The sequence below is a fragment of the Peromyscus leucopus genome, chromosome 5 (genome assembly GCF_004664715.2).
Source record: "Peromyscus leucopus breed LL Stock chromosome 5, UCI_PerLeu_2.1, whole genome shotgun sequence".
In the NCBI taxonomy this organism is placed as follows: Eukaryota; Metazoa; Chordata; class Mammalia; order Rodentia; family Cricetidae; genus Peromyscus; species Peromyscus leucopus.
Window position 1 is genome coordinate 3,067,260 of NC_051067.1, and position 26,679 is coordinate 3,093,938.

At 48.5% G+C, this 26,679-nt stretch overlaps 1 protein-coding gene across 1 annotated transcript in view; it reads right to left on the reverse strand.

The window, feature by feature from the left end:
• Dapk1 (death associated protein kinase 1) overlaps positions 1 to 26,679 on the reverse strand; it is a 159,802-nt gene that overhangs the window by 9,493 nt on the left and 123,630 nt on the right. Inside the window, exons 15-22 of the mRNA XM_028893677.2 lie at positions 26,197 to 26,295; positions 25,141 to 25,338; positions 23,051 to 23,248; positions 18,031 to 18,129; positions 13,521 to 13,598; positions 5,171 to 5,393; positions 4,122 to 4,310; positions 802 to 999 (exon numbers count right to left, since the gene is read on the reverse strand). Of these exons, the coding sequence (XP_028749510.1) occupies positions 802 to 999; positions 4,122 to 4,310; positions 5,171 to 5,393; positions 13,521 to 13,598; positions 18,031 to 18,129; positions 23,051 to 23,248; positions 25,141 to 25,338; positions 26,197 to 26,295 (1,282 nt within the window). The remainder of the gene's footprint in view (positions 1 to 801; positions 1,000 to 4,121; positions 4,311 to 5,170; positions 5,394 to 13,520; positions 13,599 to 18,030; positions 18,130 to 23,050; positions 23,249 to 25,140; positions 25,339 to 26,196; positions 26,296 to 26,679) is intronic.

Genomic DNA, 26,679 nt, shown 5'->3' on the forward strand with positions numbered 1-26,679 from the left:
CCTGGCCCAGAGGGAATGTGTTGGCCTCATGCCTAGACCGCCTGTGCAGATGATATGCAACCTGCCCACAGACTGGACGGCAGCGCTCTGGAGTCTGTCCCTGGCTCTGATCCTCCGCTACAGTTCTTAGCAGAGCCCAGGGCAAACTGCAGCACTGAAAGCAGCTCTCAGGGGCTCCCTTAAAGAAGCAACATGCACGAGGGACATTTGCAATCGGGGACAGCTTTCACAGAAACAAAGAAAGCCTTCTGAATGCAGCCACACACTGGAGAAAGCCCAAAGACAAGCAGTCTCCAACTCACACTGACAGAGCCACTCCTCACAAAGTGTTTTAAAGAGATGTGACAAAGGAGAAAAAAGAAGCAAAACTACGTCTTCCAGATCAGTCCTGCTGGTGTGATAAGTCAGGGCTTTTTGTAGAAGCAAGCTGGCTGCTGAGCATCACCCTGAACCAGGGAGAAACCCGGTGGAGGCAAAGCCATCACTGTCTCCTCTAGCCAATGTGCTGAGGCACGCCACCAAGGACTTTTCACAAGAGCTGTGTGGAGGTGAAGATAGAGAGTTAATCCCTCCGGCTGATGAACGGCCCCATACTTTCCAGAAGGGAGCAGGAGCCATGGATGGAGGACTCCACTGTGCACTCAGCAATGATGACTTGCTGAGGAAGTGCAGCAGGGGTGAGAGGTTCAGGACTGGGAGGAAGACACAGCTGGGATCCCCATTCTGTGGGGTCTGAGCGTGGCCAGCGTGATGACCCCAAGAGAAACATCACAAGGGAAAGGAAGGAAGGACCTTGCTCACCTATGGGTTCTTCAACTGGGACCAGAGACTTCAAGAAACTGAGCCAGAAAATCACTTGGTTCAGCTGGATCTCATAGGGTTCTTCTAGACTGAAAACGATGACATGGATGGATGTGGGATCGTTGGCAGCAAAGTAGTCATAGCAACAAAAGTACACAGGGTTTCCAGAGAACTCCCATACACTGAAATCACCAACTCCTTCAGAAAGAAAACAAAGGCTGCAATCAGGAAACACCCCACCTAATTTCAGTGGCTGTTAGCATTCTCAGGACTCTGCACAGGGCTTGTGACATCTGCAACATGTATCTGTGTAAGTACACAGGGTCTTATACACAGGTACATATCCAGTGCTCTATGCCTGTCCTCTCTCCATCTATGGCTACATGACTCCCTCCTAAAGGTTTTCATATAGATAGCTCTGCCTATATCTACAGCATATTTATTCTAAATTCCAGGCAGATATATCTATGTGTTATAGGTGTGTGGGCCAGAGGCAGATGTTTGTATACAAACAAACTTTGTGTTCCCCTTTCATATTATTATACAAAGAGGGAGAGGGCCAATGAGGGAAAGAAGAGATCAGTCCTGTCAGATTCCACAGAATCACATGATTTTAGACACACACATCCTATAAACTGCAGGCTCAGCACAGCGTGGAAAGTTCTCCAAACAGAAATAGGACTTTCAGCACCAGAGACCTGGTTTGTGGTGGGGATGTCAAGTGAGGCCCAAATACAAGTTCCTTCTTTCTTCATGCTGCCTGGCCAGCTCTGTCCTGGGAAGCTGGGAAGAAACAGCTTGAAATGGAGGAAGTAGAATGGACTTTAATCCTGGTCATTGGGACCAGGAGCTCTGAAACTTGGTCCCCTCCAGGGAAATCCTGGGGGATCCAGCAGTCTATACTGTTACAGATCTCCCAGGTGATTCCTGAGCCGGCTGGTGTTAAACAGTCATAGCTTCAGGTGATGTGATGTTTTTCACTAGGTACAGGATAATCATAGGGCCTCACCAGTGTGTCTAACTTGTGACCCGTGGGCCACATTCCAGTATAGCTGGGAATGTGGTTCAACACACCTGCAAATGATGTTGTCACATCACAGTGTTGAAGGGCTGGACACATCTGGACATGATATGGTCATCCTGCTATTTTTCTGAAGGTCTCCCCATGGCAGACATGATAGCAGCCCTTCATTACACATTCCTCCCAGTGCCTTTTGGGCATCCCCATCACTCTGTCACTGTCCCTGCTCCCTGCTGAGGATTTGTGAGCTGCAGGCTGCATCCCCAGTGACCTGATGGGAGGCTGAGAGGTGGGGCGTGGTGGGAGGTGGTCAGGTGCAAGGCCCTCAGGAAGAAGTTAACACCTCATTACTTTAGTGTTTTTTTGAAAGTAGGTTATTATGAAGAGAGGCTGGCCACATCCCTGGGCTCTCTGGCTTTCTTTCTCAGCATGTACCCTCTCCTGTCGTGATGCTATCTACTTGCAATGTGAAGAGGGGACCCTAACAATAGATGGAGCTAATGGGGCCATCTGTCCTTGGCTTTTCAGCTTATCTTTCCTTTATAAAGTACTCAAGGACTCGAGTGGCAAGAGCAGAAAATGGAGTGGTAGGGCAGTGATACCTAGAAGGGAGTTCACTTTTGTAACCAAACCTGAAAATGGAGAATCAGCTGTAGAACTGGGTAACAGACAGAATTTGGGAGAGTTCTGAGACACAGGCCACCCACCACTCCCATCACAGGCCAAGGGACTTAGGAGGGCAGTCTAACTTCACAGAGCAGAGCTCAGGCAGTCCTCACAAGCTCACCACCCAGCCACCTCAGGACTCCAATTCCTGCTTTATGTTGAGACACTGTGGGTGCTCCAGTCATGTGAGTTCAGACTGGGAGCAGACACATCTGGCATCCACATGGTGCTGATTCTGCAGGCATGCAGAATGCTCAAGGGCTGTGGGTCATGGCAGCAATCACTAAAATTTCTAAGGAAAGTCTGAGAAACCAGGCAGGGGCTGTCACACCTGGGGAAGAGACTAGAGCACCTAGTGAATTCTGGGGTGGGCTGCAGCTGGGGTTAGGGGAAGGCAGAGCTCCCACTATGATGCACTGCTGTCAGCTGGCAAGAGCTTCAGGCACAAGATCCTGCTGGACTTGGAGACTAAGGTTTGATGTCTGCTTTGATGGAGTCACTTCTGTCTTGGGCCAGCTAGCCTTTCTTGTTCCTGTGTCTTCCTTTTGGACCTGGAAGGTTGGTCTTACTGCTCCCCCGACACCACTGTGTCTTGGGAAAGTAGTCAACCTGTTATTTGACTCACATAGGTTCTTAGCTGCAAGGAGGTTAAGTCTGAGATGAGACCTGGACGGGCTGTTTTATTGAAGTTTTTGAGACGGTCTCACTCTCTAGCTCAGGCTGGTGTTGAGCTCGTGGTGATCTTACTGCCTCATCTTGGGTGCTGGAAGTATAGGCATGCACAGCAGTGCCTGGTCTGGACTTGGGCTCTGAGATAAAATTTTGGAACTTATGACAAAAGAATGACTGAACTATGGGGGCAGGAACTTCGGCGGCCGGAAGAGCCTACTGGAGCCTGGGTGTAGCTCATGCAAGAGAGCCCTGCTCTACAGTGTGGGGTGCTAAGAGGTGAGGAGATGCTGAAATGTGGTGGTAGAGGAAGGTGGTGAAATCACTGGGATGCTGCATGGAGGCTCACCTAGGTTACATGAAAGTCCCTGTCTCATAAGCAAACAGACAACAACAAAACACTCAGAGAATTCCCTATATGTATGCCACAGCATTAGGCATGACTGTCAATGTGTGGTTTTTTTTGTTTTTCGAGACAGGGTTTCTCTTGTGTAGCTTTGCACCTTTCCTGGAACTCACTTGGTAGGCCAGGCTGGCCTCAAACTCACAGAGATCCGCCTGCCTCTGCCTCCCAAGTGCTGGGATTAAAGGCGTGCACCACCACCGCCCAGCGACTGTCAATGTGTTAAACATCACCTTGTCAAACTTGCTTCATCAAACTATGAGGGTCTGTGTGTATCATTATATCCCCACCTAAAGTGGCATTCAATTCTACATTTCAAAAGGTACTAATCACCCAATCAGTCATTTACTGGGTGCTAGGTCTTTTGCTAGGTGCTCCCTACCATGTGGTTTTGCTTTTAGTGTGTTGCCAGCCAGCCATGGTTCAGGCCTGGGTCGGCCCCATTATTGACTTTCTTTGAATGCAGCAGATACTGCTTAGTAAAAGCTGCTTTTGGGTAATGACTTGAAGCCCTGTGAAAGAAAAAAATAAGTTCCTTCCCTCAGGGTAGGTAGGGCGTACCGTTCAAATAAGCATTCTGGATGTCAATGGCCTTCGTAGACTGGTCGTCAGCCGAGCAGTGTAGATGGTGAGATGGAGCCACAAACACTTCCAGCATCCCTTTGGTGAGGCCCGGCTCGAACATCATGCTGCGGCTCCTCACACTCACATTCTCACAGCCGGGGTACAGGTTGTTAATGCTCACTGAGACTGCAGGCCAAAGGATTAGGACTCAGGTTGAAAGGTGGATGGTAGGGGAAGAGGTGGATCCAGGGAAAGGAAGGAGTGTAGGGTCGGGCGATTAGATGCATATGCATTTCAGTGTATCTTTCCACAGACTGAAAGCCTCACACGAGCACTGGGGATCCCCAGGAATGTCTCATGCCCAGCACCTGTGTCCAGGACAACCACCTGGCAGAAGTGGACATCCTTAGTGGTCTGTGGGCACAAGCTAGCAGAGGATGGCAGGCAATATTGGCGGGAGGCCTTTCCTTCCTACATTTCAGTGATAAGTGTTCATGGCATGGATAAAGGGCCGGGACAGGCTTGTTCATAGCAGGATAAAAGTAATAGCTTATGAAACCACAGAGAAAAAAAAAATTGTTGACTACTGCCCTCTAGTGACAACAAGAGGCAGACTTGGAGGGAAAACCTATTTTGATCTGAAGGTCATTAGCAACTTCCTAGGCAGGCTGTCAAGAGCAGGCTGTCAAGAGTTCTTCCCATGATGTTGGATGTCTCCCTTTATCCTGTACAGAACAACAGAACAGCCACAGTCCCTGAAGGGGGCCACAAAACAGAGTAAGACATGTGGCAGCCAGTGACAGTGTGTGTAAAGTTCCTTGGAAAAACAAGTCCCCGCCAGCCTGAGTCACCCCAGTATGTGAACTCAGACCCCACCCCACCCCCAATGCTTGTCTCACTTCAGGAGCACTGTGGAGTTCTCCAGTGGTAACAGGACATGCTACATTTTGCCTGGGACCTCAACCTTTGCCTTCAGGCATCTCTCACCCTAGAGAATGTAAAACCCAGCAACTTCAGGAGGCATGGCCACACCCTGGAGCTCCTACCTGTTGGCTTAGCAGCCAGGGGCGATGGTGGGAAGCGGGTGGAGTTGGTGGAAGAGAGTCTGGGCCTGCGCCTTCTGAAGAAACTCCTCAACAGCCCACATTTGAGAGATTCCACCAGTGTGGATTTCCCCGATCCCGAGTGGCCAAACAGCTTGAGCTTGATTCTTGGCTGGAGATTCTGCGTGGGTCGGAGTTGCTGGATGAAGAGTCCTCTGTGTGTGTCCTGCCAGAGGAATAAGAACCCCCTCACCCTTAGTCAGGGGAAAATTGAAGCTCTGAGCAGACTGTACCCCATGGGCCTTGGGCTTTCTCATCCTGGGTCTGCACTTCCTACCAGAGTCGGGAATACATTTCCTTGCTGTTTCCACAGAAATGTTTTTAAACTCAGGAAAGCACACAGCATGGCAGTCACCATTCTGAAGTGTGGGGTTGGTTCAGGGGCTCTAATCTATCCCCATGTCATCAGGAAAGCACATGGCAGTCACCGTTCTGAAGGGTGGACTCCGGGGAGGTTCCAGGCTATCCCCTTGCTGTCAACCATCTCTGCTCCCCCACTTCAGAGCCCCTTTGTCATCCCCAGGAGTCCCAAGCCCATTAGCAGTCACTGCCCTATCCATCTGTTCAGCCCCTGGCAACCTCTGTTCTCTTACTCTGGATCTGTTTCCATGGCATCTGGATCCTAATAAATTGGGTGGAAAAACCTGTGAAGCATCAACTTAGACATGAAATAAGATGAGCCCTGTCTTACCAACTAGGGGCCTGTTCCTCTGTGTGGAGAGTCTGAAGCATTGGTGGTACTGTCACGGCATAAGAAGGTAGAGCTTGACCCTTTCTGGGCTTCGAGGTGGTTCCTTGAGGGCCAATCATGGTACATGCAGGGCCTGTCTCTCTTTGTATGAAATTTCTGGTTCCTTTCACAAAAGAGTCCAAGCCTGTTCTGGTATGTTTGAAAAGTCTGGTTCCTTTAGGGCCACACCCGAAGGAGACTGGGGAGAAGGCATCACAAGTGGAGGCCACCTGCTGTGGGACAGCTACAGGACAGCAGAGTGGCAGTGCTCTGCCTATGGGGGGAAGCAGGACTCTCCTCAGCACGGAATCATCCTCAGACTCACTCACTCGTCCATAAACACAGTGGTCTCCAAGTGTTAGGCTCAGTGCTGAGACCTAGGCAATTGAAGATGTCAGATCCTTAGTCTTGAAGAGATACAGCCCTATGGACAAACTGACTTTGAGCGTAACATCTGTACCCTGGATGGGATGTTTTGTCAGGAGGCAACATCATCTCTGTCCTCAGGCATCCTTCATGCCACAAGGTCTCATCCTGACCTCAACACTTGTCTCATTTTTATCATCTGCTGCTCTTTCCCTAATGAGGATCTGTTTGAAGCAATTACATGAAGTGATTGCATATCTCCTCCTTCACCGGGCCCCAGGAGTTTCCCCTTTACTGCGGCCTAACTTCCTTGCACACCACAAAACTCATCTGTCTGTCATCTCCTCCTGCAACCTTCATTTCTAGCAGGCTTGATCCATGTGTGGCTCTCCATCATGACCCAATAGACTGAGTTCTAGCCTCCAGACCAGGAGCCAAGTGAAAGGCAGACAACTGGTAGCATCAGAGGAGACCCACAACAGGGCATCTCACCGAGACACACGCCTGGCTGGGTTCTAAGTCCTGAGATGCTCGTTCTCTGCTCACCCCTTCACACTGAACCATCATTGCTTCTCCGGTTAATTACCTTGTGGTTGGAACCAGCCTTTGCTCAGCAGTGGTGACACTGCCCCCTGGTGGGCACTATGGGAAGAGATGTATTTTAGATCCCACAAAGTGAGGATGCTTGGGCACCAGGTGGAAAGGTGTGCCTCTCTATACCTCCTCCGGTGAAGAATATTCTGGGTCCCTGGTTGATCAGGGTTTACACATGAGAGGAATCTCCTGAGAAGTCATCTCAGTTAGGACTTAGCACATTTTTGCACACAACCTGGGGAAGGTAGAGGGGTGGAACACAGAGTTTTCCCAGATTATGGGTATCTTATAAATTGGTGGCTGGCTCACACAGTATTTAAATCTTTTATTTACTTATCTTGTGTGCATGTGTGTGGATGCTGTGGCACACATGCAGAAGTTAAGGGCAGCTTGTGAGGAATGTTCTCTCCCTTCTACCTTGTGGGTTCAAGCTACAGCTGACACCTTCATTTCCTAACCCCTCTTCCTGGCCTTATCTAAATTTCTGTTTTACCTTTATGCATTGAGACTGACGGCCCTTTGCTTAATCCTAAAACCGAGCTGTTCAAGTTGCCATGCTAACAATCCAATTAGCACCTGTGGTAAATGCTCTCAGTAACTCCAGGGCAGTGGTAGGCTCTCCCTAGACCAGGAGCACTAGGCCCCATGTCCCAGCATGTTCACACTGAGACACATCATTTCTTCCAAGTGTGTCCACTTCCCGGTTGGTGAGATTCCACTGAGAAGTGTCTGCAATGGTCTCCTTGGTGACATGGTGTTACAAAAGGCAAGCTGTGAACTCTCCGGTGACTGTCACAGAAGCTGTGTCTGCTCCTCCCCTTTGTCGGATAAGGAAACTGAGGCTCAAAACAGCCCCAAACTGTTGCCCAAGGACATGGAGTAAAGCAGAATCTACTACTGGATCCTCTATCCTTGTGAGTGTGAAAGGGAGGTGAACAGAGGGGAGAAGTGGACAGAGACGAGCGGATGGGAGGCAGAATCTCAGGCTGTGTGCTGCAGGCCCAACACAGTGGACCACACAAGCCATTCGCAGCTCATCTCACTGGAAGACGCAGCCCCACAGGGCACTGTCTCAGACACAAACTCGCTGTGGGGGCTTCTAGACTTCAGTAAGAACTTATAAACCATCACCAGAAAACTGTGCAAAGTGAGAAAAGACCCTCCCTGCTTATTTTTCCACAAGGTGTGGCATGTCACTTTGGCACCTAGTGGTTTTGCTTCAGAGGCAAACCCATTCACGTCTGGAAGCAGTGGAGCGTGGTCACCTGCCTCTCAAGAGCGGGAGTTGGTCATTCATCTCTGAATCACATGCCAACAAGCTAATTAATAACTGACTTCCACACATTCTGTTTTATAAAAGAAGGCAGTGTGCTGCTAAATTTACACCTTGGCTTTTATGAGGCCCTGAACTCGGGGTGACCAGGCAAACAAACACATGTTCTCACCTTTAAAGTGGGGACACAGATATCAGACAGGAGTGGATTTCCAAGGAAGGAACCCCACCTAGATCACCCCCTGCTGCCTATGTTCAGGTCCCTTTCATGGCTTTTTCTGTCCACCAAGAGATGGCAACCTTGGCCAAAAGGCTCTGGAGCAGTGGTTCCCAACCCTCCTAATGCTGTGACCCTTTAACACAGTTCCTCATGGTGTGGTGACCCCCAACCATAACATTATTTCATTGCTGCTTCATAACTGTAATTTTGTTATTGTTATGAATCATAATGTAAATATCTGTGTTTTCCAGTGGTCTTAGGTGACCCCTGTGAAAGGGTCATTCGATCCCCAGGTTGAGAACCACGGTTTTAGAACATAAGCCAACAGGAATACTTTCTCATGAAGGTAGGCAGAGAACACTTTAGTATTGAGCAAGAAAAAGCAAAGAATCCTAATTCTCATGTCTGAGGGAATCTTACTTCATCCTGCAGGATGATCACTCTTGCTTCTCACTTCAAACCCTGAATATAAACCCAATGCACTGTCACAACCTGCCCTTGGCAGGCGTTTCTCATAGCCCTCCATGGGTGGTCAAAGCATTTTCACTTCTGGCCACTAGATGGCAGAGCAGGGACAAGCTGAGGTGCCCAGAGGGAGCACCCTGGAAGGCAGTTTTTAATCAACCCCCTGAACTGTTTTCCTACCCTAAGGAATTGCTCCAGACCAGTTCTAGAAGGTGCTATGTCAATTGGTTTGGAGCGAAGCACAATTATAGCCAACCAAAGTGAACACTTAGCTGATCGTCTGAGACTGGACTTGGCCTCAAACCCAGCCTGGCCAGGCCCTCAGTAGCTGGGCCAGGTAGGAGCTTGTCCACCCAGCACCCCTGGGGAGTAGCAAGCTGGGGTAAGGTGCTACTTCATTCTTTCTCAGGTCCTACAATGTTCTCCAGTGTGTGTCCCTTGGGTCTGTGGGTGTGACTGGGCCACACACAAGGCCTAGGGCATCAAAGGTTTGAGTGAGTCCTCTCTGTGCAGACTAGACACCATTTCATAAGACACCTCCCAGCACCAAGGAGTGCAGGTTTATGGAACCTTCCACGTGGCTGTGAAGGGGGGGTTGCAAGACAGGTTACACCCACCACTGGAGAGCTTTCATTGCTTGTTTTAAGTGCTTGCTTAGGTAGTTATTCTTTTTTTTTTTTTCTCCAAAGCTCACAGGGCAACTGGCCTGCACAGACCCAACCAAGCCCAGCGCCACACTGGCTGTCAGTGGCTTCCAGGACTCTCTGCCTCTCCTCAGATCCTCCCACCATAGCCTGAACTTAGCAGGTAGGCCTCTGGGTTTGCAGTTTTTTTCTCTTCAGCACTTTTCCCTGGCAAATTAGCTTTCACTTCCCCCTAGGAAAGATGACTGAACCCACAGACTGAAAAGGAAGCGGGCGGCAATCTGGAGGAGCCAGATAAGAGCCCCAAGAGGAGACAGTGGCTTCCAGCACGTGGCAGGAGCTGTTAAACCCAAATGGAAGGAGTGAGGATCCTAATTATGCAAATGCTCTTCACTCCTGGTGAATCTAAATTCTGGGCAACACCCAACGTTGTCCATTTTCCAAAACATTGGAGAAGTGGGCACTTTTAATAATAGTTTAAGGGAAAATCTGATTGATAGGACAAATCAAGTAAACTAAGTCCTCAAAGCCCTGATAAACATGGAACTTGCAGGGACAAAGGTGGCAAAAATGGACTTCAAGGCCAAGTCTAAAGCAGCCTACTCCCTCTGGCCATATTAACCTTGCATTTATTTAGATGAGGAGACTAGGTCTGGCTAGGCAGCACAGTCCAGGTGTGTAGGGTGGAGGGACTGTTTCCTGGTAGGAATCGTGTGTGTGTGTGTGTGTGTGTGTGTGTGTGTGTGTGTGTGTGTGTGTATGAGTGATAGAAGGGACACCTTCCTTCTGTTAGTTCCTCTGGCAAGCACCAGCCAGGCGGCAGTTGTGGGGCTTCCAGACTCCACCAAGCCAGTGTGCTGCTGGGAACTAGCTCCACAGATAGAGGTGACTCACGGAAGGGACCTACCTGCGGGTTCTTACCATATAAGGATTCCCTCCCACATCTGACTATAAGAGCCCGGAGTGATGTCACCGAGCTGGAAGAAGACACACATGGCTGGCTGTCAGAGGTAGTACCAAATGTTCCAAACCCTCCATATTGAACTGGGACAGTGTAGACTCCACACAGCTCAGCCCTACCTCGTGTTCTTAATTATCACGTAACCCTGGCCTTGACCTGGGTTCCTAGTGGTGACCTTCCAGAAGAGATGCTCCTGAGGTCCCCTGAATGCAAGGCTGCAAAGCCCTCCCTGGTCCTGTGTCGGCCCCTCACTGCACAGTGATGAGCACGGACTCTCTGACTCTCATGTTCACTTCCACTGGTGGTGGTGACATGGTGGCTTTGGTTCTATTTCCATAGGCCAATCCCCTTATTTCCTTCACAGCGAAGGTTCAAAACTACATTCCTAGGAGGTGAAAACAGGGGGTGAGCCTTTGATAACTGCAGTGACCACACGGAACGGCCCCAAGTAAGGAAGGCCAAGGCCCACCTCTCCTCTGAGTGGCTCTAAGACAGGCAGGGAACACAGCACAGTGTGTGGAGGTAACCTTTGGTTTTCACAAAGGAAAGAAAAAGAGAGAGAAAGAGATGCTATAACAGGGCCCTGGAAGCCAGGGACCAAAATACTCTGCAAAGACAGGCCTTCCCACCTGTAATGCCAGGAGAACCCTGGTGAGAACTCTGAGGAGCATGGCAGAGAAGGCAGAAGAGCTGAGCGGACACTCTGTGGCCTTCCCTCTTTCTCCCACTGTACTCTTTTGAACACTCTCTCCTCCTGGTGACCCAAATGAGAACCTCAAATAAATGTATCCCCCGACCTTCTCTGTGGGTCCTAGCTTCCGAAGCAAGCCACTGCCGTCCCCCCTCAGTCCCTAAGGCTGTTGCTTTGACTTCTGAAACCAGATCCCCTCATTGGGTGTTTCCCAATGTTGATGAATCATTTAGTTCAGGACTCTGAATGACAGGATGGATTAGCAGGGCTCTGCCTCGAACCAGCCAGGAGGTTGCAGTCTAGAGACATGTGAAGGACAATGAAGGCAAGTGTGTGTCCTGTTGAACAAGAATTCTATAAGATCCCGCCTGATAGAACAGAAACCTCAGCTCATCACAGTGGGGAGTAATACGACCTGCTACAAGGCAGGGCGGCTCAGCACAGACTCACTGTGTTGTCCTCCCGTGGTCTGGGGATACACAGTGCATAGGCTCTGTGCCCACAGAGACCAAGGAAGCAGGGACACTGCACAAGAGACGGGACTCTTGGCTTTGCACTAACCCCCCCAATCTCTCTGAGGCCAGGTTTCCCACAGAAGCATCCTCCTCTGTGAACCCTGGGCATGTAAATTGACAGTGGGTTGTCACCACAACTGCCACGGTCCATTCTAAGGATGCTCTTCAGGGTGCCAACCACAAAGGAAACCATGTGGTGCTTCCCGTGTGCAGGTGCTATCCTCAGGACATCATTTACCTCAACTTTCAACCCTCATTACCATTCTCTGAGGTAGCACCTCTTCCCATGGGTCAAATGCGGATGCTGAGGCACAGATTTGGTGAGCAAGGGGCCAGTTCTTCCAGCAAGAGCTTCATGGAGCTGAATCCAGAATCCAGGCCACCTGCGCTCATTAGGTTTGCCAGCTTGATATAAATTAGAATCACCTCAGAAGAGGGACCCTCAACTGAGGAATTGCTTTCATCAAACTGGCATGTCTATGAGGTATTTTCTTGACTAATGATTAATTTGGGAGGGCCCAGCCCAAATTAATCCTGGGTTCTATAAGAAAGTAGACTGAGCAAGCTATGGGGAGCAAGCCAGTAAGTAGCACCCCTCCACACTAGGAATGGAAATCAGGGCTTCTAGAATGTTCTGTAAGATCTCTAGGGTCACCCAACCCTAGGGTAAGGGTTAAAATGTGCAGACAATTTATCTTTTTATCCTTTCGCTTCAGTCTAGAAACATCCTAAGCACTAAACTCTTGTACTTACAACCTCTTCACAGGTATTTGTAAAGACCAAACACCATCCTATTCCCTTAGTGTTGGTGACCTGATGTGTCTAATTTTTTCTACTACACTTTAAATAGGACTGCAATGAGTATGTGTGTGTTAACAAATAGATATCCTAACCAAAAGAATTTGGGGAAGTCTCTTGATGCATGAAATGGGCTGTAGATCTCACACCTGTATTTACTTATTTTATGTCTTTATAAACTTTACAATGCTGTGATTTGATAAACAGGAGCTTAACTGATACCTGGGAATTCAAAACAAAAGAGTGAAAGAAGCATCATCAGTGTTCTTCCCCCTCAACTGTAGGGGTGTGTGATGGTTTCAATGTAATTGCCCCCCATAATCCCACAGAGATCAGCACTATTAGGAGGTGTGGCCTTGTTAGAGGAAGTGTTTTACTGTGGCGGTGACCTTTGGGGTCTCCTTTGCTCAAGCTATGCTCAGTGTGGTATACAGTTCACTTCCTGTTCCCTGTGGGTCAAGGTGTAGAACTCTCAGCTACCTCTCCAGCACCATGTCTGCCTGCCTGCCTCCTGCCATCATGATAATGGACTGAACCTCTGAAACTGTAAGCCAGCCCAATTAAATGTTTTCCTTTATAAGAGTTGCCATGGCCATAATGTCTCTTCATAGCAATAGAAACCCTAACTAAGACAGGATGGTTAGCACAAAAACAATGGAGAACATCAGACTAGTTTGTGTGTCTATCTATGCATCACCTGCCTGCTGCCTGGAGGTCAGTAAGGGATGCTGGGTCTCCTGTAAGCATGGGGCTAATGGATGGTTGTGAGCTGTTAAGTAGATGTTGGGAATTGAATCCTGGTCCTCTGCAAGATCAACTAGTGCTCTTAACCACTGAGCCTCCAGCCACAAATACATTTTTTACAGCCAACTGTATAATAAACCCAATAGGTGCTTTTGCATGTGTGCCAACTTATAGGACAAGGACAGATGATCTTCCTAAACCTAAGCCCAATGCCTCCTTCTGATAGTCCACAACAAAAACACCAAGAACTTCTCACACAAAATGAAGTCAAGAACTTAAAGTGAAGGCTCACCTTTCGCAGTCTTGCTAGGAGCCCCGCTACATGCTCATGCTGTTCTGACTTGGCCAGGTCCTCAGCCGTCTTGCCATCCTGTAGGAGACAGGTGATCAGTGCCTTTCCCCTGCAAAGCAGAGCTGCATGTGACCCAAACACACCAGCTCGAGGAAGAAACAAGCACAGCAGAGTCAGAAGAAAATCAGGTAAAAGACCATGTCCTCGCATGTTTTCCTGTCCAAGGAATCCTTATTTTATTTTATGGCCCAGGAAAGAAAGATGTCAGAGCTAGGAATGCAGCAGGGTCCTGTGGTGACAACAGAAATATGCTCAACCCACAGGCTCTGCACACACTCATTCTCTGGCTTATTTTCCCTGCCCTGAGCCCCTGTCTCTAACCCAGCAGTTAAGCATGTCTGCTTCAGTTTAAGCTTTTGTCTTTCAGTTCCAACACGTACAAACCTGGCCCTCTGACGACACTGTGGCTGGCAATTGTTGTGCCTTCCAAAGAATGCTTAGTCTAGCACAGTTTGGTTTAAGGTTGCCCTTGGTCCAGCACAGTTTGGTTTAAGGTTGCCCTTGGTCTAGCATGGTTTGGTTTAAGGTTGCCCTTGGTCCAGCACAGTTTGGTTTAAGGTTGCCCTTGGTCTAGCAAGGTTTGGTTTAAGGTTGCCCTTGGTCCAGCACAGTTTGGTTTAAGGTTGCCCTTGGTCCAGCACAGTTTGGTTTAAGGTTGCCCTTTGGTCCAGCACGGTTTGGTTTAAGGTTGCCAACAAACACAGAGCAGGGACCTAAGAGGCCACAGCGCTTTGACCTTCACTGTTTTATTACAGACTTTTCATGGAGCCGTGGTTTCATGTGAAGGGATTTATTCTTATTTCTACACCATGGACATGAACATCTCCTGAGAATCTTCTGATCCAGACCTGACCCAGTTCACAGTGAAGCATAATCATAACCTCATAGTCCCTCGGGGACAGGAGCTATGGCTGTACCCCTCCACACCAAGGGAGATGGACGCACTGTTCAGCTGAAGTTTTATTCAGCTCTAAGAAGCAATTTTCAAATAAATAAAGACACCTTTTCAGCAGAAGAAAAATAAGTCTATGGCTTCATTATCAGCATTTGGAGGTAAGCCATCCCATGGGGGCCTGGGACACACAAAATCTGTCTGCCTGCCAACTTCTTCAGCTCAAGTTGCTCTTGAGATACTCATGGGGTCTCTCTAGACCAGCAATTCTTAATCTCAGCTCTACTGGACTACGTAATTCTCTGCTGTGAAAAGCCATTATCCACCTTATACAGTGGTTAATAACACTCTGCCATCTACCAAGATGCCAGTAACATTCCTCAACATCTAGCCTGAAAAATCACATGTCTCCAGATAATTCCAAGTGTCTCCTGGGGACAAAACTGCCAGGCTGAGAATGAATGTTCACCCCAGGCTGAAGATGAGGTGTGTGTCCCACAGGGGGGTGCTGCAAAGCCAGGGTCACCCCGTTCCTACTGTGTCCTTAAAGTCCTGAGATGGACCCAACACCAGCCAGGCTTTCTCCTCCGCTCTAGGCTAAACTGAGTTCCTTATTGGACACTGCACCCCCAACCAGGGGTTCCCAACAAACTGTGTATTTGTACGGGATGACTTTGGTGAGGATGAGCACTGAGGAAAGGGAGGAGAAAGTGGATGACTGCCCCGGACTTTCCAAGGTGACATACAAGGCTGAGATCTGAGGACATGCAGGTCCAGAGACACGGAGGGACCCAGGAAGGAACAGAGGGAAGAGCCACGGGCAGGCAGAGACACAGTGTGTCAGGACTAAGACACAGGATTAACAGGAGTCCCTGGTACTTGCTGAGCAGGACAAGAAGTCAGAGACTCGGTCAGAGGAGGTTATATCCAGAGAGAGGAGGCACCATGGAGTCAAGTCACTGGCTCCTCGGGCGGCTCTCCGAGTTATTCCATGGCCCAGGTGGATCTGCAAAGGTCCTATAAATGACTTACCACACTTTCATCATTTTGATGACATACTATTTCATTTTTTTTTTGAGATAGGGTCTCACTATGTAGCTCTGGCTGTCCTGGAACTCTCAGATTTGCCTTCCTCTGCCCCCCAAGTCCTGGTATCAAAGATGTATACTACCACACCCAGTCGCTTCTTTTGTAATCTCTGTCTTAGTTTACACTAAAAGAGACAACTTCCCAGAAGAACTGGGCCCTCGTCAATGGTCGAGAAAGACAAGCCCGTGGAGGGTGAGGAGGGAGGGAAGTGCAGGAGCACTCAGAAATCATTCCCAGTCGTCCCAGTCGAGATCAGACTAGGAGAATAAAGGTGACACCAGGAGGCGCTGTGGAGCCAAGTGTTGCTTGTACAGTCTTCTGGGGAGTCAAAAGGTTACAGCTCTGGCTGTCCCATAGGACAGAAGCTCCAACCACAGGTCAGAAACGTGACCCGGAAACACAGCGCAGAATGTCAGCGCAGAACACACAAAGGCACTAAAAACTTGGCACACATAAGAGAATATGAAAGATAGTAATAATCTCAAAATACTCCTGTTGAAATGTTTGCATGTACTGCTGAAATTTGTTCATCTATTTCTTCTTTAATGTAGCTCCTAGAAGATTTGAATGACAGTCTGGGCTTAGTCTTTTGGCGACGTCCTCAGCACATGGTCACCCCACTCCTCACACAAAGTCATCACTGCTCTAAGAGGAAAAGGTCTGCCTTCCCCTGGCTGGAGTGCCACATGCCACAGGAGGCTCTCAGTGCATGGTCCCTGGAGCCCTTACAGGAGTAGGCGGCCACCAAGCTCAGGCCTCTGTATTTGGTGCTTTCTCTGAGCCTCTGATGACTTCTGGACTACTCAGTGGCCACACTCCATGTGCCAGCTCCTACAGAGGGGTCAGTTCCACCAATTTCCCACGACCCAACTCTTGTCTGCCATCACTCTTGCCTCACCCAGCGACTCCAGATTGACAGTTAAGACTTTTTGATCAGCACCCCTCTTTCATTTTCTAGAAGTTTCCCTGTGTCTGGCATGTCTGAGTAAATGGTGAGGCTAGTCGAGGAGCTGTAAGGCGTGGACAGAAAACCCTGAAGAATCCCTCTAGAAGCTGGAAGAGGCAGGAACCAGAGAAGAGGGTGGCACATGCAGGGTGGCCGTGGGGAACAAAGGAGACAGACACCACAGGCAAGCATGAACTGAGAGGACCATGGGCTCACAGAGGAACAAAGGGACCACATTCTGGCTCCAACAGATGATAGCATTCCAAAGTCATCCTTGTTTTTATTTTTCCTATGCAGCATCATCCGAGACAAAGAAATATCTTTTCCTCTTAAACCTGTGCATGATGCTTTATTGCAGGACAACTAACCTGTGGGTAACGAGTTAGTATATAGATGGATGAAGGCACCTCAAGCCTAGTAGGTCCTTGTAAGGCAGGAGTGAACAAGTGCCCTGAGAAATGCACCCATGCTATGCAGGGCATTATTAATGTCTGTGCCTGCAGAGAGCCCAACACTGCACAGAACAGAACTGTTGCATCTTGAGAGTGAATGGTACTGCAAAGACCTACATGCAGACCAGCACACAGGTGTTGGGGACTCTGCAGCATGCATAGCCAAAGACCATGGGTAAATGAATGTGAGTGGCTGTGCTACAGGGAAGCTTCATTTACAAAAACAAGCAACAGGCTGGATTTGGCTCTGTGGGCCGCTTGGTTAAGATAAGACCTTGAAGATCTCCAAGAACCAAACCTGAATTTCCTACCTCAGAGCCTCAGGTGGGTTGCCACATCAAATACCATGTGATCACCTTTACAACTGACTGTCAGAAAAGCTAAGATCTGTGAATGTCAAGACCTCCCCACACAAGCAGTCAACCCACTGTTGGGCCAGCAACAACTCATGCAATTATTTCATGGCCACAACTGAACTGCCACCTCATCTTGTTGGGCACTCTCTGATCTCTGGTATTTTATGAAATGTGGAGCAAAGGGTTTCTTCTGCTGTTGGGGTAACAAGCCAGAAATGAGAAGTGAGAGGAATGGATTGCATCATACTTAAAAGTAATTTTCAGGCACAAAGGCATCCACTAAACAGTAGACAGCACCCCCTTGGCTGCTCAGGACCCCCAAGGCCACACAGGGGATCCAGCTCCTCCCACAGGGCACTGGGCCTCTGTGCCCTGGGGCCAACGGGAAGCACTTATGAAAGAGAAATCCATACGTGGAATGGAGAGCTAAGCGGCACTGTTGTGTAACACAGTAAACAAAAGGCCAGTGTGAGCCAGCGGGTCGCTGGCAGAGCGGGGCTGGCGAGATGAGAAAAGGATGAAACATTAACTAGATATTAAACTGGGTCTGTGTGGGCAAATGTTTATGTAACTGCCATGGAGGGTTAAAGCTTAATAGCAGCCTGTCTGCTTCAGAATGCAGTTGCCAGGCAATACCTTTCTCCCCGTGCCCTTGAGGCATGAGAAGTTTCCATGGCTCTCTGCAGCCAAACACCTGCACCTGCCTAGTACTCACCGAGGTCAGAGCCTCCACGTTGGCGCCCATCAGACAGAGGTAGCGGACCACATCCAGAATCCCGTTGTTGGCTGCAAGGTGAAGAGGAGTACGTCCATACTAGGAAGAGAAAAAATACCAAAGGTGTTTTCCTGGCTGCTGCCTGCAGAAGCCCACAGTTCATAGCCGTTGTTGTTGAGAGAGAGACAGTTTTACATAAGGGGCCTGGGTCCATCAGAACTAAAGAGGAGGTTCTGGCTCCCACTGAGGCAAGCCTGCCAGAGAGAACATTTTCAAGCACTTTGAAGTTGAAAGACTCGCTTCAAATACACCTTGAAAAGATGAATGAGGAGGCTAGCCGCAGGATAACCAAGTTTCCTGCTGTGCTGGCAGAGAGCAAGGCAAGAGGCAAGAACGTGAATGTCCAGACATCCATGTGTCCTGCACCATACAGTTCAGATTCAGAAAGCCAGGGAGGCAAAAAGAGAAGGGCTGTGGAGTATACTTTAAAGAGGCCAAGCTTTGAGACCATGCCCATCATGGTGTTAATGCCTGTGATTCTCAAACTGTGCCGTGAGCCTTGAGGATAATGAAGGCTATTTAAGGTTTGAAGGATATGGGGTGAGTCTCTCCTCCAAGTATCTCAGAGTAGGGATATTAGACTGCCAGCTTTTTTCCCAGTGACACTTGTCTTTGCAGGTCTGCTCTCAGGAGTTGGTGGCCTCTACACTAAGAAGCAAAGGTCTTGAAAATGGGGACTGGAGTGATGGCTCCACAGTTAAATGAACTTGCTACTCTTCCAGAGGATCTAGCACTCACATGGTGGCTCACAACCATCCTTAACTCCAGTTTCAGGGGATCTAACACCCTCTCTGATCCCATGTGGCACCAGGCACACATATGCTGCACAATAACACATGCAGACAAAATACCCATACACTAAAGTAATAATTCTTTAATGTTTAAGTCTTGAAAATAATTGTCTGAAACAGGGGAGAGAGAGAGGCACCCAACCCTACCCCAGTCAGAGAAGCTGTGCAAGACTCAGCAACCACACACCCTGGTGACTGGTCACGTAAGGAGTAAGAGCAGGCGACTCCTCTCTGCAGGCATTTTGTCTTTCTCAGGGGCTGCTAAAGTGTGGGGGCTAAGAAACTCCATAAACACAACAGTGAAATAACAAAATCACCAAGACACCACAGAGGATGTGAACAGTCAGGTCTTGGGAATATTTGCTTACACAGTGTTTATTTTTACGTGGGTCAATACATTGTCATTTTAAGTGTTTAATATAGAAGGAGTGTGGTAGAAACTTAACTCCTCAATGCCACTCCACCTCTTCCCCACGCTGCCCTGCTCTGCTCTCTCTCTATTAACACACTGGAGCATTTCCCTCCCCGGTTCACATCTATGAAGTTTTTGGAAAGAGACAATAACTGAATTGGCGAACACATAATCATATTCTTTGTTCCCTTACTAGCTTATTCACCTGACATTGGTGTTTCTGACACTGTAACTAAATCTATGGCATGCTTCTGAAAGCCTGCATGCTACTCAAGCCATGGTGACTCCTGTAGCCGGCCGGCAGGGAACAGAACTGGAGGCAGCGTTCCACTGCATCTCTACCGCAAACAATGCTGTGACGTGTCATCCTCTTTACTTTAGAAAAGTTTTAACTTTCAAAATTGCAAGAGTTAATGTGAGAAGAGAAAGCGATAGCTCTGAAGCTCTAGATGAAATGTTTGGAAGATGAAATGTAAGGGAGACAATTCTGACACAGTTTTGTCAGGGGAAGAGAGACAAGGAAGAAAGCATCAAGGAAACCCACCCTGTCCATGAACCTCACACAGAAATCATCAAGGAAACCCACCCTGTCCATGAACCTCACACAGAAATCTTAGGACAGGGCCTCAGGTAGCCTGAGCTGGCCTTGAACTTCTAACCCTTCTGCCTCCACCTCCCTCCAGTGTGTAGCACTGGACACAACAAAATTCAAATCCCTTAGTGTTTTACTCTAGGCTTTTCACATCTGGACCCCAGGGTTCCTCCCAGCTTCATTTCCCCCTTTCTCCATCACCTCTGCCCTCAGGACCTGCACACCTGTGCCATGATGTGCACTACAGTGCTCAGGAGCTGTGCATCCGGCTCGGTCTGAAGTTGCCTCTCCTGACCTCTTCATCTAGCTATATCCTAACCGCTCTGTCACCTCTGTGAAGCTTTCAGATTCCTTCCTCTTTCCAAAGCGCCTTGTACCTGCCCCATGCCCACCCCAGCAGTGATGGCAGGTGAGTTTGCTACTTTGCATTGTGTGCCTGGTTGTCTGAAGGCAGCCGGAGGGCAGAATCACTCATGGCTGAATCCTCACCTCCTCAAGGGCCTGGGCTGTACAAGAAGGCATCTATCACACCTGATGTCATTGCTAGGTATGGGTGGTGTGCATGCGTGTGTGCATCCGTCTGTCCATCTGGGGTGTTGCCCTATGAGGTTTCCGCCTTAGTGACATGGGGTTTCATCCCTTTCTCTCATATATGTTTGCTGACTCAGCTGCGTTAAAAAGCAACCACCCTAATCTTCAAATAAAGCATGAAGAAATGTCACCGCAGAGTGACAAGTCCCTGCTCTCTTAGTGTGAGAGGAACAGGATGTGAGTGGTCAATTTATCTCTGGAGGAATCTAATCTAGCAAGACGGCACTATGGGGAAAGAGTGGCAGCCTGCTGAGGGACACAGACGCCACTGTGCGACATCCACTCTGGCAAATGGCTACCCAAGTGGGCCTGAGTAAAGGCAGACCGGACGGACTGGGGAGAAGCTGTGGCTGGAACGAACTTTCCTGCACATGACTTAAACATCTCTGCTTCCACATCAGAGGAAAGAGAGAAAGATATGGGGAAAGGGTCAAGGATGGAAGGAGGAAAGGACGAGAGAAGAGGTCAGAGGGACAGAAAAAGGGAAAGAGCGGGAGAGGAGGAAGCAGAGGGAGATGGACAGGCAGGGTTTGACTATCATTTGTCACCTAAAGGTTCGTAGGATAAAGACTTGGCTCATAACACAATGATGTGGGAGGTCACAGAACCTCTGAAGAGGTGAAGCCATGTGGGTCACTAGGGCTTTACCTTTCAGGAATAGGTCAGGCCTTGAAGGACAGGGTAGGTTACAAAAGTGGTTTTTATAAAGCAAAGCCAGTTTCCTCCCATGTCCGAACCCAGTGTGATGCCATTCAACACGCAAGAGCACAGCCAGAAGTCTTCGCTATGACAGCTGGCAGATTCCTGCTCCATACGTGTCTGAACTTGTTGCAGATCACAAGCTGACACCCTGCAACTCAAGGTTTTTGCTTTGGCTGAGCTCAACATACTACCAGAATCACCCACCAAAGGCCCTCTGTGCCATCCCAGCATGACTGTGATGAAAACAGTTCCCACCAAATGAGGCAAGTGTCCCGTGGGCCCACTTTTGTGGTGCTGTAAACAGGACCACAGGCCTTGCACATGCAGCTGAAGATTCCCAGGGCACATCTCAGCCCAGGCCAGTTGTTTTTAAACATGGAAACTTAGACTTGTCTTGGTGGATGTTTGTTTATGTTGGAGACAGACTCTTAGCATATAGCCCAGGCATGCCTCAAACTCGCAATCCTTCCCACATATCAGGGGTATTGGGAGTACAGGTGTGTACCCCCATGCTCAACAAAGCTGTTCTTTTTAATGAATATGTTTAATAATATTTTGCCTGTAGTCATGAGCTAAAACATGTTTTGCTTTGTTTTATGTTTTCTGGATAGTGGGAACTGAACTCTGGGCCTTCCTCATCCATGCTAAGACATTAGCTGGTGTAGCCCAAATGCTGTACACAGGCTGTCCACCCTGCTGCCTGCAGTGAAGGTAGTTTAATGAGCACATGTCCATTGAGGCCCCTTCTAACTCACTGAGGGAACCCTGGAAGGAAAGCCATTTGGCTTCCTTCTTAAGCCACTTACACATCTATCTTAGCACGATTAGGAAAGAATAGACCAGGAGAGCAAGAAACAGCTAAAGCAAAGACCTAGCTAAAGCCTTCACAGGTCCCAGAGTATGAGGATTACCAACTTCAATTTCCACCACAATTAATCTTGGAATATGCAAGAGGAATAGCAAGACAATTCTCCAACTGTTTCATAAATTACTGAGGCTCCAACAAATCATCATGAAACCCTATGGCGTGTGTGTGTGTGTGTGTGTGTGTGTGTGTGTGTGTGTGTATGTGTGTGTGTGTGTGTGTGTGTACACCATGTGTGTATACCATCTATAAACTGACATATCCCACAGTTAAAATAAATTCCTCTCAACTTCATTTTTAACATGACCTTAAGAAAAGAGTGTGCCCACCTGTCAAAGTTACACACATGTTTAACTGTGCTTATTTTGTACTGAAAATCTATATGGGATTCAGTAAAATGACTGGTGACAGCTACAGTCCAGAATCTGTACTTGCGGCTTTTTATGGACTGATAAAATGCAATTTATTTTCATTCCTGTATGACTGGTAAGATGACAGCATTCCCTTGGTTTTACCAAATTTGCTTAGTGTGCATGCATGCAGACATACACAGCCATGTTTGAAACTTCCGCCCACAGCCAGCACAACAGAGACGAGGGAGACCGCCAGTGCCTTGGTCAGAACCCAGCGTCGCGAGCATTTACTAAGACCACCTCAGAAGGAAGCCTGCTTTTGTGCATGGACTCCAACTCTGCTTGGAAACACAAGCACACATGCATGTGTGCATATGCATAGGTTCAGCCCTGCTACACACACACACACACACGTTCATTCATTTTACAAGCACAGCAGTGGGTAGTCTGGACAGGCAAAAGTGTTATGTTAATGTCCCCATTTTCTGTTAGTCTAGGAAACTACTCAACAGTCACACAGCTCAAAATGGCACTGTCCCCTAGAAAGCAAGTGCATATGAAGGACAGTCATCCTGAACTAGACAAGATAATAATTAAAACATGGCAGAACCTAGCAGCTGGTGGCCACCTGGGGACCCCACCCTCCACAAGTACCTTGTTTGAGATATCCAGATTGCAGTTGGCTTCGCAGAGGGCCGACACGATAGGTGCGCTTCCGTCTTTGCAGGCCACATGCAGGGGGGTGTTGCCATGCCGGTCTTGGAAATCCACAAAACACCCATGGCCGAGGAGGGTCTTGATGACCTCCACCTGACAACGCCTCACAGCAAGATGAAGGGCAATGTGTCCATCCTGGAACCAAGCCCAAGCCCATGAGTGCTCTGACTTAGACCCTCAGCCCGCTCTCTCCCCTGTGTGAGGCTCAGCTGGAAACAGGATGGCTACTTCAAACACCCAAGAGCTTCAAAGTCATTGGCTGGCCTCTGGAAGGGTGATCCATTTCACTCTGCACACCTGAAGCCTGAGCTGATCACCAGTGGATTCATTTAGGCACAGGCAGGATATCAGACAGAAAGACTCCACATCTCTGTCTCAGAATTGGTAAGATATAACTAACTATTGGTATGCCAACTGCCCATGCAACAGATTGAAAAAGACTTGCTAAATTTCTAAGCAGAGAAACTCCTATTTTAGTTTGCATCGAGAGAGAGAGAGACAGAGACAGAGACAGAGACAGAGACAGAGAGACAGAGAGGGAGAGGGAGAGAGGGAGGGAGGGAGGGAAAGGGAGCACAAGAAGAAATAATTTCCCTCAGGGCTGTTGACTATTCAGAAAGCAGATGCAAGAATCTGATCTAGGATGGAACTAGAAAAAATCATCCTGAGTGAGGTAACCCAAACCCAGAAAGACAGTCATGGTATGTACTCACTCATAAGTGGATTCTAGATATAAAATAAAGAACAATCAGACCACAACCCATAAAACCATGGAGGCTATATATATAGCATGGAGGTCCCTAGGACGACTGTGGCTTATAATAAATTTCAGTTTTACTCAATTATTGAAAAAAAAAAAAGCCAAATGAATGGAAACACATGAACTATGAACCAAAGGCTGAGGGACCCCCAGCTGGATCAAGCCCTCTGAATAGGTGAGACAGTTGATTGGCTTGATCAGTTTGGGAGGCAACTAGGCAGTGGGACCAAGTCCTGTGCTCATTGCATGAGTTGGCTGTTTGAAACCAGGAACTTATGCAGGGACACTTGGCTCAGTCTGGGAGAAAGGGACTGGACCTGCCTGGACTGAGTCTACCAGGTCGATCCCAGTCCTTGGGGGAGGATTTGCCCTGGAGGAGGTGGGAATGGGGGGTAAGCTGGAGGTAAGGGGAGGGGGTGGGAGGGGGGAGAATAGGGGAACCCATGGCTGATATGTAGAACTGAATGGTATTGTAAAATAAAAAAAAAAATAAAAATAAAAAAAAGAATCTGGCCTAGGAATTAACAGCACCCCAAACAGGATCCCTGGGGAATAGAGGTGATAAGTGCTGTGGGCAAGCAGAGCGTTGGCCCCATCTCTACTGTGTCTGCATGAGTTTCTCCACTCAGCACTCTTGGCATTGGGACTTCCGAATGTCTAGAAGAATCACTAGCTCTGTCTACCAGGTGCCAGTATCAAATACCCAGCCCAACCTCAGCAACCAAAATGTCTCCAGATATTCCTAGAAAGTCTCCTGGGGACACAGCTGCCTCCAGCTGAGAACCACACACTGTTCCATGGCACCACTCCACAAAGGGCTGCATGAACTACAAGACCCCAGTCTAATTGTGCACAGCACTATTCCGGTATCTGTTTAAGTACAAGTTCAAAGAGATTGTGTTGAATTTGCTTAGGTAAGAAGGGAACAGCTAGTCTAGAAGTGAAATTGTAAAACAAATAATAGCAGTTTATTGTCTTTTTACAAAAGAGCAGGTGGCAAAATAAACACCCATTTCTATATACGTCTAAAATCTGACAATCTGGTGTCATTGTCCCTGCTCCAAAATTAAAAATGGTGGCCAAACTGGCTTGCTCAAGTCATAAACTTAGTTGCATACCAAAAAGAAGACTCTAGAAAATTCCAGAAACTTTTGGAACCAAAAATAGGAAATCATAGTACACTGAGTTCAAGTGGGCAAGTGTCTCAGTCCCTCCAGCCCACCAGATCACTGCATGGCGAGCACCAAGCATTTCCCCCATAAAGCACCTTATCAGAGGCATTCAAGTCGGCTCCATGTCCAACCAGACACTCCACGATGTCGTGATAGCCCCTGGCTGAAGCTGTCAGCAGAGGGGTCTCCCCCTCCCGGTTCTTGATATTCACATTGCAGCCAACTTCACAAAGGGTTTTGGCCACGGGGTAATAGCCGTGCCAGGCAGCACAGTGCAGGGGCGTTTCTTCTTCCTGGTCAAGGGCAGATGGCGGCAAAGTCAAGGCCATGGAGGACACAGAGACCACAGCCAATGGGGCAAAAAGTTAATCTGAAATAACGACACCAGCAGGGGCCACTGCCATTAAGAGGCAGACCCAGGCTCTCCCTGGTCAGTCTGTGCCCTCAACAGGAGTGCTAAGTGAACTTGGCTTTCTCGGTATATTACAGGCAGCACCACAGGGCCCCACAGGGCTGGCCCTGGCTCCTGAAGAGCAAAACCTCCATGTGGGTGGACTCAGAACATCTTTCGGCAAAGTTGCCTTCCTTTATTTGTCTATCTGAAACTATTACAGGCAGGAAAGCTCTCCTCTGCTGTGCTTTGATCCCTGTCAGGTATGTAACTCCAGGATGAGTCAGGAGAGCATGCTGTGAGGCAGCTATCATGATGGCCTTTCTGTAACCAGTCAAGGAAGCACTGGCCTGAAAGTTCAGGGGGATGGGAAGTTTGAACCTCCATTAACATTATCAAACACACATCTGTCTACGAGGTTCCATTACAGAGCAGTGCTTATAAATAGAAATCCTAAACCCAGACTAGGTAGGGTTCAATCCCTGGTCCCACCACAGACAGCTTGAGCAGGCTGTGAAACTTCCTGTGTGATTTCCCGCATCTGTAAAGCAAGGGTGCTGAGAGCAGACTGTCCTGTGGACTGAACGGGTGAATGAAGACGTTAGAAAGGAAGCTGGCTGCAGGTGCTGTCCGAGGACCTGTGCTCTGCAATAGATAGACCCCTGGGTCACCTGGGTCACCTGGGTCACCTGGGTCACCTGGCTGCTGCACTTCGAGGCCTGGGGGCAGGGAATTGAGCAAATTAGTTCCCACCACCTACCTTGTCCTGGAAATCAGGATTCGAGCCAAAGCTGCACAGTAGCTGAACCACATCTGCATGGCCATATCGGGCTGCCACATGAAGGGCTGTCTCTCCAGACTGCAAAAGAAATGGACCCATGATCTAAAGACCAGAATTCAAAACCACTCGGGAGACCTAGAGCGCTGGCCCACGCCTTGCTTTGGTGGTACTTTACACACTCTCTCAAGCCATTTGCAGGCAGGACCTGGGGTGAGACAGCCCAGGCAGCTGCGGTGCACACCTGGTTCATCTCGGTACTGAAAACAACTCAGAATGTGTTCCCTTTACCACGAGGGCCATGTTTTACCTCCTTGATGAACAGATGCTTGCAGCTGTTGAACCTGAAACTAACACTACTCCCCTACCCGACTCTTGTACATGTGCACAAACCCCACCCCTTTAAGATCAGCTTATCATTCTGCAATTACTTAAATGTGTGGTTTTATTTATTAAAAACTTTCT